The following is a 15,518-nucleotide window of genomic DNA, read 5'->3' as shown; positions in this document are numbered from 1 at the left end:
CCAATAACATGAAACAAGCCTATAAGTAAGCCCAATAATTCAAACACATGCCCCGAAGTTGGCCTACAAATGTCAAAACGGGCCCAGCTGTGGACCCAAAAACATGAAAATGGCTCTCTAAAATGAGCCCCGGTAGTCAGCCCAATAACATGGAAAATAGGTCCGACATTTGGTTTACCATTAAATTTGTATTAAATTAATTCAATGCCATACGACCATTGTGTATCTATCTACTTAGTAATATCAAGTTGTCATGGTATTCGAACCTAAGACTAATGATCTACAAATCAAGGCTCTTTTCTATTTAGTGGACTTTGTATCGATAGATTGGGACAATAAAATGTCAGGATATACACACCAATAAAATTCACATGTGCAGATCATACATAGAGTGCCCCAGCAACTTCTTCAACTTGAGTGATGGATGAATTGCCGTATTGATCCAAAAGAATAATCTCATCAAGCACAGAGCCATCTGAGTCGATGAGAAGTGCATTTGGCACAATGAGCTTGCCCCTGTGATTTATCAGTCTTGTTTCACGGTTCACCGCCACCTAAAAATCTCCCGATACGCTCCGTTTTATGTTGACCAGATGGTGATCAAAGTCGAGAATAATTTCTGATGCGTTAGCCTTTGGCCCAGTGAGCCAAAACTTTTGGATCCTTTTGCCTGCGTGTTCAGAAACCAGGACAAACTAGCCATTCATACTAACTGCAGTCCCAAATGCCAAAGAAAGCCCTCTTAACAAGACTCACTTCTTTTGTATCAAGATCGAACATCATCAACCTTCCCTTTGCATCGTGCCGAGCATTTGCCTCATGGATTTCTCTACAATGCAAGATGCATACAACACTTAGTTTGACATAACAAGGCCGTACAAATTTATTTTCAGTCTTATTATAGGAATTCTTTCCTATTGTAACTCTTATAGGGCTTTGTCCATCCTTATACATGTTTTAGAATATTGATGTGTACCTTTGCTCATAGACAGAACTGGCTTCTATGAAATAAACTCTGCCGGTTATGGAGTCGACATCCAAACCGATGAGGAATCGGAATGGCATTCCCTCTGCACTAGTGGCAAGTTTGGTTGCCAAGCTTCTAGGCCATCTTTTGTCTCCGTTACATCACACAGCTAAGAGTCCATAGTAAGCATCAGCAATGTAGAGCACGTGAATGATATTCTCCGTTCTTTTCTTTTTTGGTTCAACATGATTTTATGTTTATATTTTTGTGTTGGAATATTAATATTGTTTAGCATGAACCGGTTTCATAATACGTGTATGTCAGGCGAGAAAGAGAAGAAAAGGAGGCTGGGTCAAAAGCGAAAAATCGAAACATCTTTTATATTAGGGGTAGTTTTGATTTTTCATGTGTCAGCTTTCAAAGTTGTTTTACATTCGGGCCTGTAAAGTCCAACAAATGCGCCCATTCAAAAGGTCTTACGCTCTCCGCTTCGACTTACCACGTCTTCCTCTTAAACAGTAGCTTGTATTCAAAAACAATTCAATATAAAATAGTTCAGCAAAAAGTCCAAATGAAGAGTACTAAAATGACATTCATATCCCCCTTCGATGTTTGCTGGTTCCACAATTTGTATTCCGTAGATACAATGGTTCTATCTCTTTTACAGCAATTAGTCAGCCATGACTGCAACCAAGTACTGGGCGAAGCGAACAAATTTACCTGCAATTTTAAGGCAAAAATAAGGAAACGGGCAGCACTAAAGCTGATAATAACTAGATGTTTTTCTTGTGTGTGCATGCGTGGAAGAAAGGGAGAGAGCAAATATCTTGAATTAGTTGGAGTAATGGGAGGGAAACAGAATAGCCTTGGATACGAATCTTACATTTGTTGTTAGAATAGGCACTACAACAAACTCTCAACGTCAAGTTCTACAAACGAGCACGGATCAGGAATGTCAAAGTTGTTTAACACCTGAAAATACATGAAAATAGACAATTAAGGTAATTATGATATAATATGCTCCCTACGTTTCATTAAATAAAGAAATCCAACCAGAGAAGAATGAAAACTGTGCCAATATAAATTGACTAGTGTGCATATTTTGGATTATATCTTTCTGCGGTCCAGTTTTCCTAAGCCTAGAAGAGCCTTTGATGGAGAGGAACTTTCTATGGAGCTTAACAATAGTTTTCACCTGATTTTTATACTCGTGGATGAGGAAGGATTTCAAGATTGGGATTTCGAGAAATTAGATTGCATGAAAAACAGTCAGGTACATTTTTTCACTTGTGAATGGTAATGCAATGGCAAAATTTATAGGGCAGCATTTAATCTGTAGCTATAATCTTAGCACAAAATCAAGTGATGATACATACCTCAGGGTGCACAATGCCAAAAGTTCCAATGTGCTTCCCTTTATAGATGATGCTTGCTTGCCTACCCGGAAGAAACTCGGGTTCCTTCAGTAAATGTAAACAGAGAGTGAATGATTCATACAAACCTCCAAAGATATAGCAAAAGAAAAATGCAAATGAAAGAATATACTCACATCCGAAGGTTGTATGAAGTACCCAGTATGGTCACCAATAGGAACAAAAGCAGCACCAATCGCTTCCATAACTCTGTCCACCAAGCCATGAATCAACTGCATATCGGAAAACCAAGTAATAGGCAATTATTTATCTTTGTTTAACATAGAGCTATCCAACATCCCAGTTTAGTAAATTATGAAAAAATACATATCTTTATACCATTTAAGCAAAAAAATTCATCAAAATTGTCACTAGGTTCTGAAATAGGTGACCAAACTGTGTATACCAGGTTTTGTATCGTACCTCGAACCCAGAGCTAGCACCACAGAAAAGAGCTGCTAGTTGGCGTTGATTTCTCGCACCAACATCTTTCCTCTCATCCAATAGTGCTATATCACCCACTTCGAAAATCTTCAACAATGTAAAGTAAGAAGAAATTTAAAAGTAAGCTTATAACATAAAGAAAATATCAAATAAGAAATAACATTTTCAAGCATTCCAAAAGATGTCAAACTTAACAAACAAGATTATAAACTATCTGTTTGAGGTGGAGCGAGAGAGCGAGAGACTTGAATAATTTTAGTCAATGTAAAGTGAATACATATTCATCCTTGCTAAAATTCCTTTTCAATTTATTAGAGGAAAAATGTGGCAAACCCAAATGTGAAGAAATCATGCATAAGCAAGATAAAATTGTAACATATACCTTTATGGGTTTTGGATGATCTTTGTTGTGACCAACAGTTTTCAATACGCCAGGCATCAAACTGGTTCGGACAAGTTCAAAATCAGACGATCGAGGATTTCCAACAACCACTGCCTTCGATTTATCATCTTTACGATTTAACATGGCAAAATTTTCTCTCCACGACCCCAATATAAACGTCAACACCTCTGTAAACCCAGTCATTGCAATCTAACACAAAAGTTTGAGACAACATAAAAGAAGTCAGAATAAACCACACTTCATTAAGTAAACTATGGAAGGGTAAAACTTAAAACTGTTATTTATCAACTAAAAAGTTATGTTCACCTCTAATTTGATATGGTCAGTGAGCTCATTCAAGGCTAGTGGTTTCAAAGATGCAGGACTTCGCTTTGGGATATTATTATATCCATATGCAATTGCAACATCCTAAACAAGAAAGAAAACACATTATTATAGAAACATGACAAACGTTTTGATTTATAATCCAGCAAAATTGTTATGACTAAGTCTAAACCTCCATGACATCACAAGGATGAAGAATGTCGCTTCTGGTTGGAGGTACAAATACTGTGATATCGCCTGATATAGACTGCTCAGCACGCAATTGCATCCGATTCAACAAATCAGTAACCTACATGATAATAATAATAAAGAATATGAGAAAATGAAAAAATTGCAGTATTTCAACTAAATCTCCCATTCATGATAGTTCCTAGTTTAGATCAGAAATCTTTTAGTAAAACTTGTACAACAAAATATCAACCAACTCACATGCAATCAATAACAATACTAACCTTACAGCCTATCACTAAGCAAAATAATAACCTTATTCCAGACATCAGTAACCAATATTAAAGAATAAAGTAAGAGTAGTTAATATGCAGTTAACCTTATTCTTGACATACCTCTTCTGCTTCCAAAGAGACTCCAATTGTACCATTAACGTATGATAGGGAAACATCCATGTTGTAGATTGATAAATCAGGATAGACACATGACTTTCCATCTGAATATATGACTTCAACAGGTTCAATCTCAAACTTTCTTTCACAATATGCTGAAAATGCTGTCACCTAAAAGAATATAAGTTGATACCATCATCCACTGCTAAGTGAGAACCAAAAACTAGCAAATAAATGCATCATAAACTTCCAGCTTCTTACTATTGTGTTCAGAACAATCTTGGCCTTTGTCAAATCAGTAGCTGTACATTCTATGAAAACATTCTTTGTCTTCAAATTGATTGCTGAATGTGCACCATTAATAATGGGGGGTAAAGACAAAACAATTCTGCCAAAATAAACTTAATGTCACTCATCGAGACAAAGCCATAATATAGTAATAAATGAATGAAAAGAAAAAAATTATCATACCTGTTGTGATCATATAAAACAGGAAACACCGGCGAGTTCTCTATTATGTGCAAAAACTTCTTCAGTTTCAAATCTGACTGCCAGAATACAGTGGTAAAATATGGATCAAGATACTTTACTTTCCTAATGTCATTCAAGAGTCATAATTACTAGGTCATACAAAACTAAGGAGATTGTGAACAAGGATGTGCATGAAACAGCTATTATTGCAATGGTTTCTAAATTGCTGATTCTAGTTTGGTCTAGACTAACTATAACACTTCCCCAGAAAGCGGGAAAATAAAGAAAAAAGAAGGAAAGAAGAACAAAGATCAAAAAGCACCCAGTTAAGAACTCACTCTGTAAAATTCAATGAGCTCATCAGCTCTAAAGTTCTTCACCTAATATAGAAATCAAAACGACATGATATTAGTGCTAACAATAGCCATTAACAATTATCTTCAAACTATTAAAAAGAGATACATATATATATATATATATATATATATATTACAAAATCATAGTCATATAAACTACTAAACTGAGAATAGCGTAAAACTTATAAAATTACCTGTTTCAGAGGCACAAAATTTATACTTGAAGGTGACAAAGCCTGAACATGGAAAGAAAATGTACGTCAACAGTAGTATTGTCTTAGATATATGAAGTAGGATTTAGCAATCAACGAAAAAACATGAAAAATTATTTCATCGACATGCATGTTGTATCAGGGGATCTTTGCCAAAGACAGAAATTTCTGCTTTTCATTCCTAGAACTGAATGTTTCAGCAAAGGATCTATCACATGACCCCTTAAACAAAAAGGGAATGCAAAATACAAAACCATAGCAAAGGGAACATGTTACAAAAGCCCACCTCATATGTGAAAGGGGCTTGTAATGTATCCAAGTCATGAGTCCCAATGGCAACTAGGGTTCTTCGCCTATAAAATGAATATCAGATGTAAGCACTTCAACTGAATAACCACAGATATTTTGGGCTGAAAGACAAGCAGTAGCTCTTATCATAACTTCATGCATTCATTCTGATTTGTCTTGCTATTCTTACCCTTCTAGCACTTAAACAAACTATTCCCTTTTCTTTTTTCTTTTGTGTATTCTTACCTTTATCTACTTTAAATAACCATATAAATTACTTCAAATTTATTACATAGAAATATGACCACGCCACTCCAATACAACATAAAAAGACGAGAAAAAAAATTATCAAAAAAATATTTTAGAGCAACAAAATACAGATGAGGTGGGGGCAACTGGGAGCATGCCAAGCTAAATCGGGAATCAGTGCTATGAGCCAGAAAACATTACCGGCAGATATTTTGATGAAGCTTGTCTTGGAGATCAATAAAGCTGTTATAACTTCCTTCAGTGAAGGTTACGCCTCTTAAAACAGCACAGACAACATGAGGGCGAATTGAAGATGTCTGCAAGTGGAAAAGGGGTCTATATGAACTAAACAGTATCACCAGAAAATAAAAAACATCAACCCTTTTCATATCATATAACTACCTCTGGTTTTACATGCATTTTAATCATTGACTCCTTACTAACGTTCGCCAACTTATATGTAGGAATCTCCTCTTCCCTACTGAAAACACGGAGGGCTTGAGCAAGCCCTTCAAGGCAAAGTAAATCATATCTGCATATAAATCGAATAACAAAGTTGTTCAATTCATTTTATATTATGTGAAAATCATACAACAATTATTCTCATTCCTATAGTTACTCCTTGATACTCTGAACACAGCCTACCCACTTAGGCAGACGAGCAGTGTGAGATTAAAATATTTGGCCTCAAGGGTTATGTTAACATTAAAATTAGAAACCAACCCATGAAATGAAGTAGGATAAAACATTAAGTTCCAAAACATGCAATTAAGACAATTCTCAGTGCTAGTCAATTATAAGAAAAGAAAAAAAAGGTACCTATTCGCGGGAACTTCGATCTTGTAAATAACTTCTTCATCTTCCTCAACTTCAGCGTCCAAATGCTTTTCTTTTCTAATAATTGCTTTCTCAGTTGTCTACAAACACACATTAACCATTAGAAGTTTTGGCATCAGAGAAATACAAAAATAAAATGAAACATGTGGAGAATGAAAATAAATGCTTACGACGTCGTCCAGCTCGATGCCGAAGCAGAAGCATACTTCTTCAAACTCTTCCTGAGCTGTCAGATTCAATTCAAAAACACAAACGAAAGTGAATTCCTTATTGATGATATAAGTACATCGATGAGATGAAGAGTTATAAATGGAACACTGAGAGCTCACTGTAAGTTCTTCCTAGTGCTGCATACAGACGATCCCGTCCCACGCTGACGGTAGGCATGGCGGACTTTGACTACTCTCTCCGATAGCGCACGCAGAGACTGCCACCACAAGAGAGAAGCAAAACCCTACGCTCTGTTTGAACATCGGAGGGTTATTTGTTTTTTTAATTGGGCCGAAGGTTGGGTTTGGCCCAAATAATGTGTGCATTTATAAAGCCCATCTAAGGCCCACAATTCCTTAAACCCTGGTGATAAAATGAAAAAACCCTAATGTGCAGAAGGTAGGTTTGTGCGAGACTTGAGAGAGACAGAGAGAGTGAAAAATCCTGGTCTCCAGAAAGAAAGAAGAGGAAGAGAGAGATGGGAAGCGATAGCGAAGTAGAGAAGACGGCGCAAAAGGAGAGGGAGAGGAAGAAGATGCAGGCTCTTGCTCCCATAGCCAAACCCCTTGCCGGCAAGAAGCTCTGCAAGCGAACCCTCAAGCTTGTCCGCAGAGGTATATACGCCTACATACACATATACATATTATACGTGTATAAATATGTTATACATGTATGCATATGTGTGCAATCTGATGTTTTTTTTGGGTATCTTGTAGCTGCTGAGAACAAATGCTTGAAGAGAGGAGTGAAGGAGGTAGTCAAAAGCATAAGGCGAGGCCAAAAGGGGTCAGTTCTTCATCAAATTTCTTTTACTTTTGTAATTTGTGTTAGGCAATTCATTTGCTTGTCAAAAATACTGTATTGAACTGAAAGAACCCAACTTTGGTTATTGTAGATACTTTGTTTTTCCTTGTATTTCTTCCCTTGTTTTATATTGAGTAATATTAGTTCTGTTTAGTCATTGAGTCCCAGATTAGGTCAGTCTATCTGAAATTATGGGTAGAGTTAGAAGAAAACATCGATTTAGTGAGACATTACTTGATAATTTCATTGAAGGCTACGTTATGAGTGTTGTGGGGAGAGTTTTGAAGTAGATTCAAATAGTGAAAAAGGGCCTTCATTTGTCAGTCTCTGTTCTATGGATCTCGTGCAATCAATGTATGCATCTGATGTCTTAATCTGTTAGCTCTACTTCCTTACATTTCTTGGATCAGATGTGGCTGGATTTATTTGTATAATTTGTGCTGGAGTGCAGGTTATGTGTTATTGCTGGGAACATTTCTCCTATTGATGTGATCACTCATGTTCCAATCTTGTGTGAAGAGGCTGAAATTCCATATCTTTATGTGCCCTCAAAAGAAGTAAGCAGCTTATAATTCAATCTTTCTTTATAAAATTATTTCACATTATACGATATATTATTCAATGCGCGAGCTTTCGCACATGTTAGCTGCTTCATTGATCAAAGTATTCACTAATATTGGTTTGTCAATGTCTTCTTCAGGATCTTGCAAATGCAGGGGCCACCAAGAGGCCAACTTGCTGTCTTCTGGTGATGACCAAGCCTTCCAAGGGGGAATTAGGCCAAGAGGAACAAGATAAACTAAAGGCAGATTATGACCAGGTTGTAGGAGATGTTTCTGAACTTCAATCCTCCCTTTTCTGAAGGCTGGAAACATTTTACTTGCCTTTGTCCTGATTATCTTATTTGAGGTTATTTTCCTTTTTTTTAATCCCTCTGACTGATGGGCCTTGTACTTTGTTTTAGAAAAAATTAAAATGTGCTTGTTTGTGTAACTATTGAAGTGGAACGTTAGGCATAGTTGGTTTTCTTTATTGAACTTGAGACCCCTGTTCATCACAAGTTAGCTATGAGGTTCCAAAGGACTCTGTTCTCTCTCTCTCTCTCTCTCTCTCTCTCTCTCTCTCTCTCAGATTGCAATATGGCTTTCAGATTTGGTTGATCCATATGCAATTCATCATTTTCTATATTCTAGACTTATTTATATATTTTGACAAAAAAGAGCACTTATCTTGGAGCTATGGCTTGGATGAATTAACTCAATTTAGACCATGTGTGTTATGACCTGTGGATCAAAAGTGGGACGTACCAAATGAAACTAAAAATTGCCAGAACTTCCATTTGTAAGCGGAAATTATGTAAAATAAAACAGGTATGGAACTGGCTCATTTGGAACACTTCGACTTGTACTGCTGTGCTTTTGCAACTGTCATTTTCAACATGTATACGGTATACGAACTATTTACAACACGGCCAGACCACATTAGATTAACCCTAGAAATCTATTTGGAGCACAGGGGTTTATAATATAAACAAGGGTGTAGCAGATTTTATGCTGAAAGCCAGCTGCTTGGCATGAAATTATTTTGGGGAAGTCAGACTCCTGAAGAAGAAGAAACCTAACCCACCAATTGCCAAAGTAAGAATAACTGGGACAATTGAGTCAACATCAGTCACTCTTCCACTACTATCTGCTCTTCCTTGGCGAAGCCTTTCTCCTGAATATTCTCGCAGAAGATTGCTCAAATTGTCTATTTGGTGCATGATCTGGCGTTGGCTTCGTGTGATTGCTAGCATCTGTTGAGTTACTCCAAATAACCAAATAAGCATATCAGAAGGGAACAGAAAAGAATAAATCAATCTGTCACCACAAGTTTAGTTTTTCACAAAATCCCACCTCTTCCATCAGTGGAGACTCCTTGACCAATTGTGATGACGACGAAGAATGGGGCAGTAGAGATCCTGCCAATGAGCCATTACTTAAGCCAGTTACAAAATGAGAAGTGGGTCCAGATCCAGTGCAGGCTTCAGCCTGCAAAGCCAAATTCTGCTGGCTAGCTGAAACTTTTCTGACTGAGAACTTGGAGTTGAGTTCTTCAACACGAGACGTAAACTCATCCATCCTCTCATTCAGTGTAGAAATTTGTTCTGAAAGTTGAGTTATAACCCCCTGAAATAATACAAGACAATTATTGGTAAGCAAACCAATGCAGGATGTTGAGTTTTTGCACAGCAAGACCAAGGAATAGTTAACTCACCTGGTTTGAAAGTGCTTGAGGTGATTCCAGGGCTCTTCCATCAAACCTTCTACTGTTAACAGCAAGTCTTGTTAGCTTGGACATTGTCTTGTCCCTTTGATTTGAGAAAGAGTGTGATGCACCGCTGCCCAGTGAAAATATGATGTTAAAAGAACCAATCAGTACATACAAGCATGATCAGCTGGATGAAAGTTTATTGGTTATGACAAACTAAACAAAATGGTTGATGATATTTGGTCACTTTTTACGGTTTTAAGATCATTTTCTCTTCTAATTGTAATACCCTTTCAAGTCCAAGAAAATAGCTGAAAATGAGTAGTACCGGTTGAGATACTTGGTTCTCCTGTCTGCTGAGGCTCGAGAAAGGGCTTCCTTTGGGCTTGAAACAAAATCATCATCTATGCTGAGCTTTGTCTTCAAATCATCTGGCAAGGCCTGTAGATTGATCGCATCAGGACCATGCAAAAACAGGACAACCCATGATCAATTGAGGAATCCATACCATGACATCATTTACAAGTTTCTCCAGCTGAATTTGTTCAATGTAAGTACGAGGAACATATGAACCGTCCAGATCGAGCTGCTCTGCGACATATTTAACATATAACCGATCCTTTCCTTGCACCTTCATACCAGTCCAGCAAGTCAGTGTTAAGAAATTCAGTATTGAATAGCATTTTCAAATGACATGAGTCAAAGGAAATGTTCACCTAAAAGAACTACAGTTAATCTACATTGATATTTCAAAACCAGTGAACTAGCCTAAAACCCAAATGTACAAATGTTACGAAAATTACAATTTGAGATCTTTACCAAAAAAATACAGCAAAAAGGAAAATACAATGAAAAATACATCTGAGATTCATTTAGGGATAAAAATATAGTCAACACACTGTTAGAAAAAAGAAAAATGTATCACAAATTCCAAAACAATCTGAAAAAGCAAATGCATAAAATGGCATGATACCTGAACATATTGGCGATTAATTTGCTCCAACCAATCAGTTTTCACGCAAATCTTATCATCACAGAAGATATGGCTGCTTCTTTTCAAGATGGATGCAATTGTATACCCCAAGGCCATGAGACCTCCAAGAAGGCGCACACTAACTTCAAAAGTTATTCGAGGTGATATTATGAAGGGACTATCCGTAACCCATTCCTGAGAGAGAGAGAGAGACAGAGACAGAGACAGAGAGATAGAGACAGAGAGAGACAGAGAGACAGAGAGACAGAGATAAACTAGTCAGAGATCCTTCTCTGGGACAAGCTATGATATTTAGACATAATGATCTGCCACCAAGCACATAATAGCAGAACCCTGTACAAAATCATATAGAAATTTTCACCTGCACCCACATGTAATTAAAATACAACCATGTATGCTGGATATGACTTTCCAGACATGTAAGAATGTGCTCCCCGTCAAACTTCCCAAGTCACAATCATCAACTCTTCGCCTTAAAATGTCCATTATCCAAATGATGAGCAAGCATATCTCTAAATGGAATCAGAAATTCATTTCACTAAGTAAAATAGCAAGGTGCATGTTTGAAATGGAAAGACGCATTTAAACTGTTACTTTGATGGACTAAGGAATAATGGGTAGACCTCAAGACATCTAGAGCTCCAAACTACCCAAAATTTTCAACTCCTTAAGTATATAAAATCTTAGGGCAAGAAATAAAAAAAACTAAAATCAGTTCCATAGAGAAGAAATAAATAAAGGAAGAAAGTAGCTTTGGGTGAAGAAATATATATGTTCCCAAAAAGAGGACTAGCATGTACTCCAGCTTTCTCTTTTTAGGTCTATACCAGTTAGCCATACAACAACAGTGGCTGAGAAAGAAGAAGAGTCAAACACAAAGGGCAGGAAATTGGATAGTGATGATAATGACTATAACGAGGACAACAGGATCACACTAATGAAGAAAATGAGGTGTGGATGTCTCTCATATCTAAGCAAATCCTGAAAATAAACCTTTGTTGATTCCTTTCTTTACTATGGCCAATGATGAAAACACCTCTGATATACATATAGGCAAGGACACTGGTAAGAACAACTCAAATGCATATATAAGCTTGAAGAATATTTAGTTTACAGATTTCAAACCTCAAACATGAGATTGTATTTGCCATCTCTGTTCCTCATCCTTAGATATGATTGACATGCTTCAGGATCTTCTCCTGGTGGTAAAAGATATATGTCATAAGTTTCTTCTCTGGTTTCTTTGTGATCATCAGAAAGAACAGCTTTGATCTGACCCACTGTCACTGCCTTAATTGACTGCAATAAGAAACAACAGCCCAGTGAAACAGTCAGAAAAAAAACAATTATGGATGACCTGAAACACAAACTGGGGAAAAAGAAAGACCAAAGCAAGGAAATTTAGTAGCCAACCTTTAAAATATATGTAGGGTTTTGAAAACCAGTGAAGGGATTGAACTTATTGGTGATTTTTATATGTGCTGTCTGGAGATCTGGCTCAATAAAGGCCTTGTACATAGGATACACCTGTCTCAAAATTCTGGATGAGAACCACCATAAATCTTTTGTATGCCCAATAATTACATGTTACAAAGGCTGCTCTGCAAAAGTTCCAAAGGCAAAAAAAAATTCTAACACAGGATAAAGGGTTAACCGTTTCAGAAATTTGATGGATAATTTCTGCAGGCTCTTGGCCGGCACGTTGAATGTCCCGTAACACCCGTTTGACAAGGTCAAAGTGAACTCCACCAGTTATAGACACACGGAGATCTAACAAAGGCCGCAATCTCTCACTTAAGGCATATATACCCTCAATGAGCACAATACGGGAGCTAGGGACCTCTACCATCCTGTTAGAAGCACCAAAATGACCATGAGTATACAACAGAATTAGAACACTATAAAAGCTATTATGTTATTTAAAAGGTATACCAAAGAAGGCCAGACATAATGAGCCTCCTTTAGTAATTACATTAAATCATCCCATCAAGAATCACAGAAACCAGTCAACACCAGAATTTTGGGCCTTTTTTTTTTCTCAATTCAAATGGAATTAGGATTGATCGCAAGTTAATGTGGCAAAGGATTTTCCACATGATGCAGAGATGCACTACCTGTAACCTATGCGAGAGCTAGACTTGAAATCATATACTGGAACTTCAACAGGATTGCCTGCTTTTAAACCATGTATGTTTTCAAGCATTGTGTCATAATCTGTCAGGCGTGGATCTGTTTCAAGACATTACAACAATTAGAGTTCAACCGTGAGTGCTCTGATGTATAATCACTTATTGCAATGATTGAACAATAGATCCAGAGACGCCAGTGGAGGAAGACAACAGAAGTACATTTTCAGGAAAACTATAAACAAGGAAGTGAACAATCTTGGAAAAGGTAATGAACATAATGACTAAAAAAGAAAAAAAAATCACTGAAAAGATGTGAAATTAATAACATGTGAACTTAACAGTGGATCCAATCCAAGTGGGAGTGGTTACCTATTAGCATACTCTAGCAAAAAGGGGCTGCATGCTTATACAACTCGAAACAAAGGGATGCTTTATGTACTCAGACCTCCTAAATTCATTTATATCTATGACAATGGACTCAAAAGAGTGAAGATATTCTAATTGGGATATGGGAAAGACAAAAGTTTCAAAATAGGCTTCAATTAACTCACCTCCGGGAATAAATTCAATAGGGACATTTTTATATTTTTGAACACCCCCACACTATGCTTAGCACAGCATGCTGGTATTCCACATCTGGCACTCCATGCACCCGCTAAAATTGGAATTTCACTAGGACTCTGGAAAACCTATACATTTATCTTCAATTTCTCCCAAGTCTCTTTATACCATGGTCTCCGCCAAACCTCCATACTTAGATGGGATTCCCTAAGAGTGAATGGTAACTCTTACCCTAAATTCTTAAGCATGTACTATGCCATAATATGCCAATGGTATCACTCCAAGGTATTTGAGAAAAAAGTAACAATAATCACAGAACAAAGAAAGAAGCTGAAGGCTGAATGCAAAAGGCAAACACTCTAGCATCATTGTAGTTAGAGGAAAATGAGATCCTTTACCGTCAAAGTTGCCATCAATGATACGACTAGCATCATTGTAGTTGTCCATTGAAATAACAGCAATGCTGGGCATAAAGTTGAGTACTTTCTCCGTGAAAACAGTCTTACCAGCTCCAGAGGGACCTGCTACTCCAACCAGTATTATCCCATCATTCTTTTGAGCCAACAGCTGGCATGCCCGGATAACTATAAAGAAACCTTTTTCAAATGACAGTATATCTTGAATTGGGACAATCTCATATCGATCACAGTCCTTTCTTTTAACAAGTTGGACCTGATCTCGCAAAAGACCAGAGCGCGGCCTCGGTGATTCAGCACCAGAAGTTGTATCTTGAGCCATTTAGAGCTTAAAAATCTATATTATTCCCTATTAGCTGCATAAACAAATAGCAATGGCAACACTTCAATTGTGCTTATGTAAAGAAGAATCAAACAGGAAAGAAATTGCAGAACTTTGAACTCTGTAATTCTTTATAATGCTAAGAGGCAAATGTCCATTCTTTATACCGTTAAGTTAATAATTCACGACTCATTGATATTTACAAATTAACATTGATTCAAGAACTCCTTCCCAACCGCCAAAAGTAAAGAAATATAAAAAGGAAGTGAAAATTTAAGGACCAACAAGTACCACTCCGACAATAGTATATGAAATCATCAGGAAACAGTGACCCAGAAATTTAAATCACATCAAAGTTGAAGAATGCATGAAAAATTTGTTAGATTGATTGGTTCAGACAGAGTGACCACACCTTTTTCAAGACAGAAATGGAAATCACAGCTGCAACTCTTTCTCTGAATTCTTGGAGTTTCTTGGAGACATATTGGCTGGTAGCGGATTCTGGGAAATTTTGTCGCTTTCTATGTAATTCTTGTTATCTTGTGTGTAAGGTCGAAGAAACGAGATGACACTTGGTTAAGTCTGAGAGATACGCGCGAGAAAATATCAGATGCAAAAATTTATGGCATAAAACTGGCTGTAGCTGTGTAATATATATTTCTTTTCTTTTCTTCTGACAATACCGAGAGGAATTTATAGTCTTGGATTTGTTTAAAGATGGAACTTTGTACTGCCCTGAAGGGGCCACCGTTGATTTGGACTCAACTAATACAAGTTGGAATAACTTCTCCTTTTTTCACAAATCTGGAATTTTCCTTTCTTTTTCTTGGCTAAAAAGTATGTGGCAGATGGTATAACAGCTTTAGATGCGGAAACCATTTGGTCGAAAGCTCTAGTTTCCTCTTTAAGGAAGGTAGGGGAAGAGGCAAACCTCATTTGCCTTGCCACATCAATATTTTTATAGCTTTAAGGAGAAGAGATAAATGGATGGACAAAATACACCTATTCTTTCCAACATGGTAATATTACATACTTCAAAGTGAAATGATATATTGAACCCACTTGCTTTTTATAATAAAATATTCATCTCCACTCTCGTATCTACTTTCTATAAAATATAATTGTAATTGTAAAAAAATAAAAGATACAAGTAAATAATAATGATTTGTGCACTTGTATTGTCTAATCTCTTAGAGTGATTAACTTTTTTCATGAGACAAATAGGTAGGCAACTTCCTTAGAGAGGCTCTTAGTTAAGCCAATGATACACCTTAAAATCACCAATTCATCGACGAAACAATATAGAAGT

General features: G+C 36.9%; 3 protein-coding genes across 3 annotated transcripts; 1 reads left to right on the top strand and 2 right to left on the bottom strand.

Annotated features, from left to right (window-relative positions):
• Positions 1-1,321: 1,321 nt before the first annotated feature.
• LOC103338607 (phenylalanine--tRNA ligase beta subunit, cytoplasmic-like) lies at positions 1,322-7,010 on the bottom strand. Its single transcript, XM_008241826.2, has 19 exons — positions 6,853-7,010; positions 6,694-6,749; positions 6,506-6,603; positions 6,089-6,218; positions 5,888-6,003; positions 5,436-5,502; positions 5,132-5,173; positions 4,920-4,961; positions 4,582-4,658; positions 4,372-4,498; positions 4,114-4,281; positions 3,723-3,839; positions 3,533-3,634; positions 3,206-3,415; positions 2,803-2,910; positions 2,517-2,612; positions 2,344-2,427; positions 1,851-1,939; positions 1,322-1,687 (listed from the first exon to the last, which is right to left on the bottom strand). The coding sequence occupies exons 1-18, from the start codon at positions 6,908-6,910 to the stop codon at positions 1,871-1,873; spliced, it is 1,767 nt and encodes a 588-aa protein (XP_008240048.2). The 5' UTR covers positions 6,911-7,010; the 3' UTR covers positions 1,322-1,687; positions 1,851-1,870.
• Positions 7,011-7,124: 114 nt separating this feature from the next.
• Positions 7,125-8,634, top strand: LOC103338608 (Ribosomal protein L7Ae/L30e/S12e/Gadd45 family protein). The gene is made up of 4 exons (XM_008241827.2): positions 7,125-7,347; positions 7,450-7,519; positions 7,989-8,094; positions 8,238-8,634. The coding sequence occupies exons 1-4, from the start codon at positions 7,212-7,214 to the stop codon at positions 8,397-8,399; spliced, it is 474 nt and encodes a 157-aa protein (XP_008240049.1). The 5' UTR covers positions 7,125-7,211; the 3' UTR covers positions 8,400-8,634.
• A 289-nt stretch (positions 8,635-8,923) lies between these two features.
• On the bottom strand, positions 8,924-15,087 carry LOC103338610 (Phosphoribulokinase / Uridine kinase family). The gene is made up of 12 exons (XM_008241829.3): positions 14,622-15,087; positions 13,870-14,243; positions 12,896-13,010; positions 12,436-12,631; positions 12,195-12,308; positions 11,907-12,080; positions 10,761-10,955; positions 10,296-10,418; positions 10,116-10,228; positions 9,794-9,917; positions 9,433-9,705; positions 8,924-9,332 (listed from the first exon to the last, which is right to left on the bottom strand). The coding sequence occupies exons 2-12, from the start codon at positions 14,207-14,209 to the stop codon at positions 9,117-9,119; spliced, it is 1,983 nt and encodes a 660-aa protein (XP_008240051.2). The 5' UTR covers positions 14,210-14,243; positions 14,622-15,087; the 3' UTR covers positions 8,924-9,116.
• Between the last annotated feature and the right edge of the window lie 431 nt (positions 15,088-15,518).

The sequence above is a fragment of the Prunus mume genome, linkage group LG7, assembly GCF_029339155.1.
Source record: "Prunus mume cultivar Tortuosa linkage group LG7, ASM2933915v1, whole genome shotgun sequence".
Lineage (NCBI taxonomy): Eukaryota > Viridiplantae > Streptophyta > Magnoliopsida > Rosales > Rosaceae > Prunus > Prunus mume.
The sequence above is the reverse complement of the archived record's forward strand: the minus strand, read 5'-3'. Positions and strand labels throughout refer to the sequence as shown.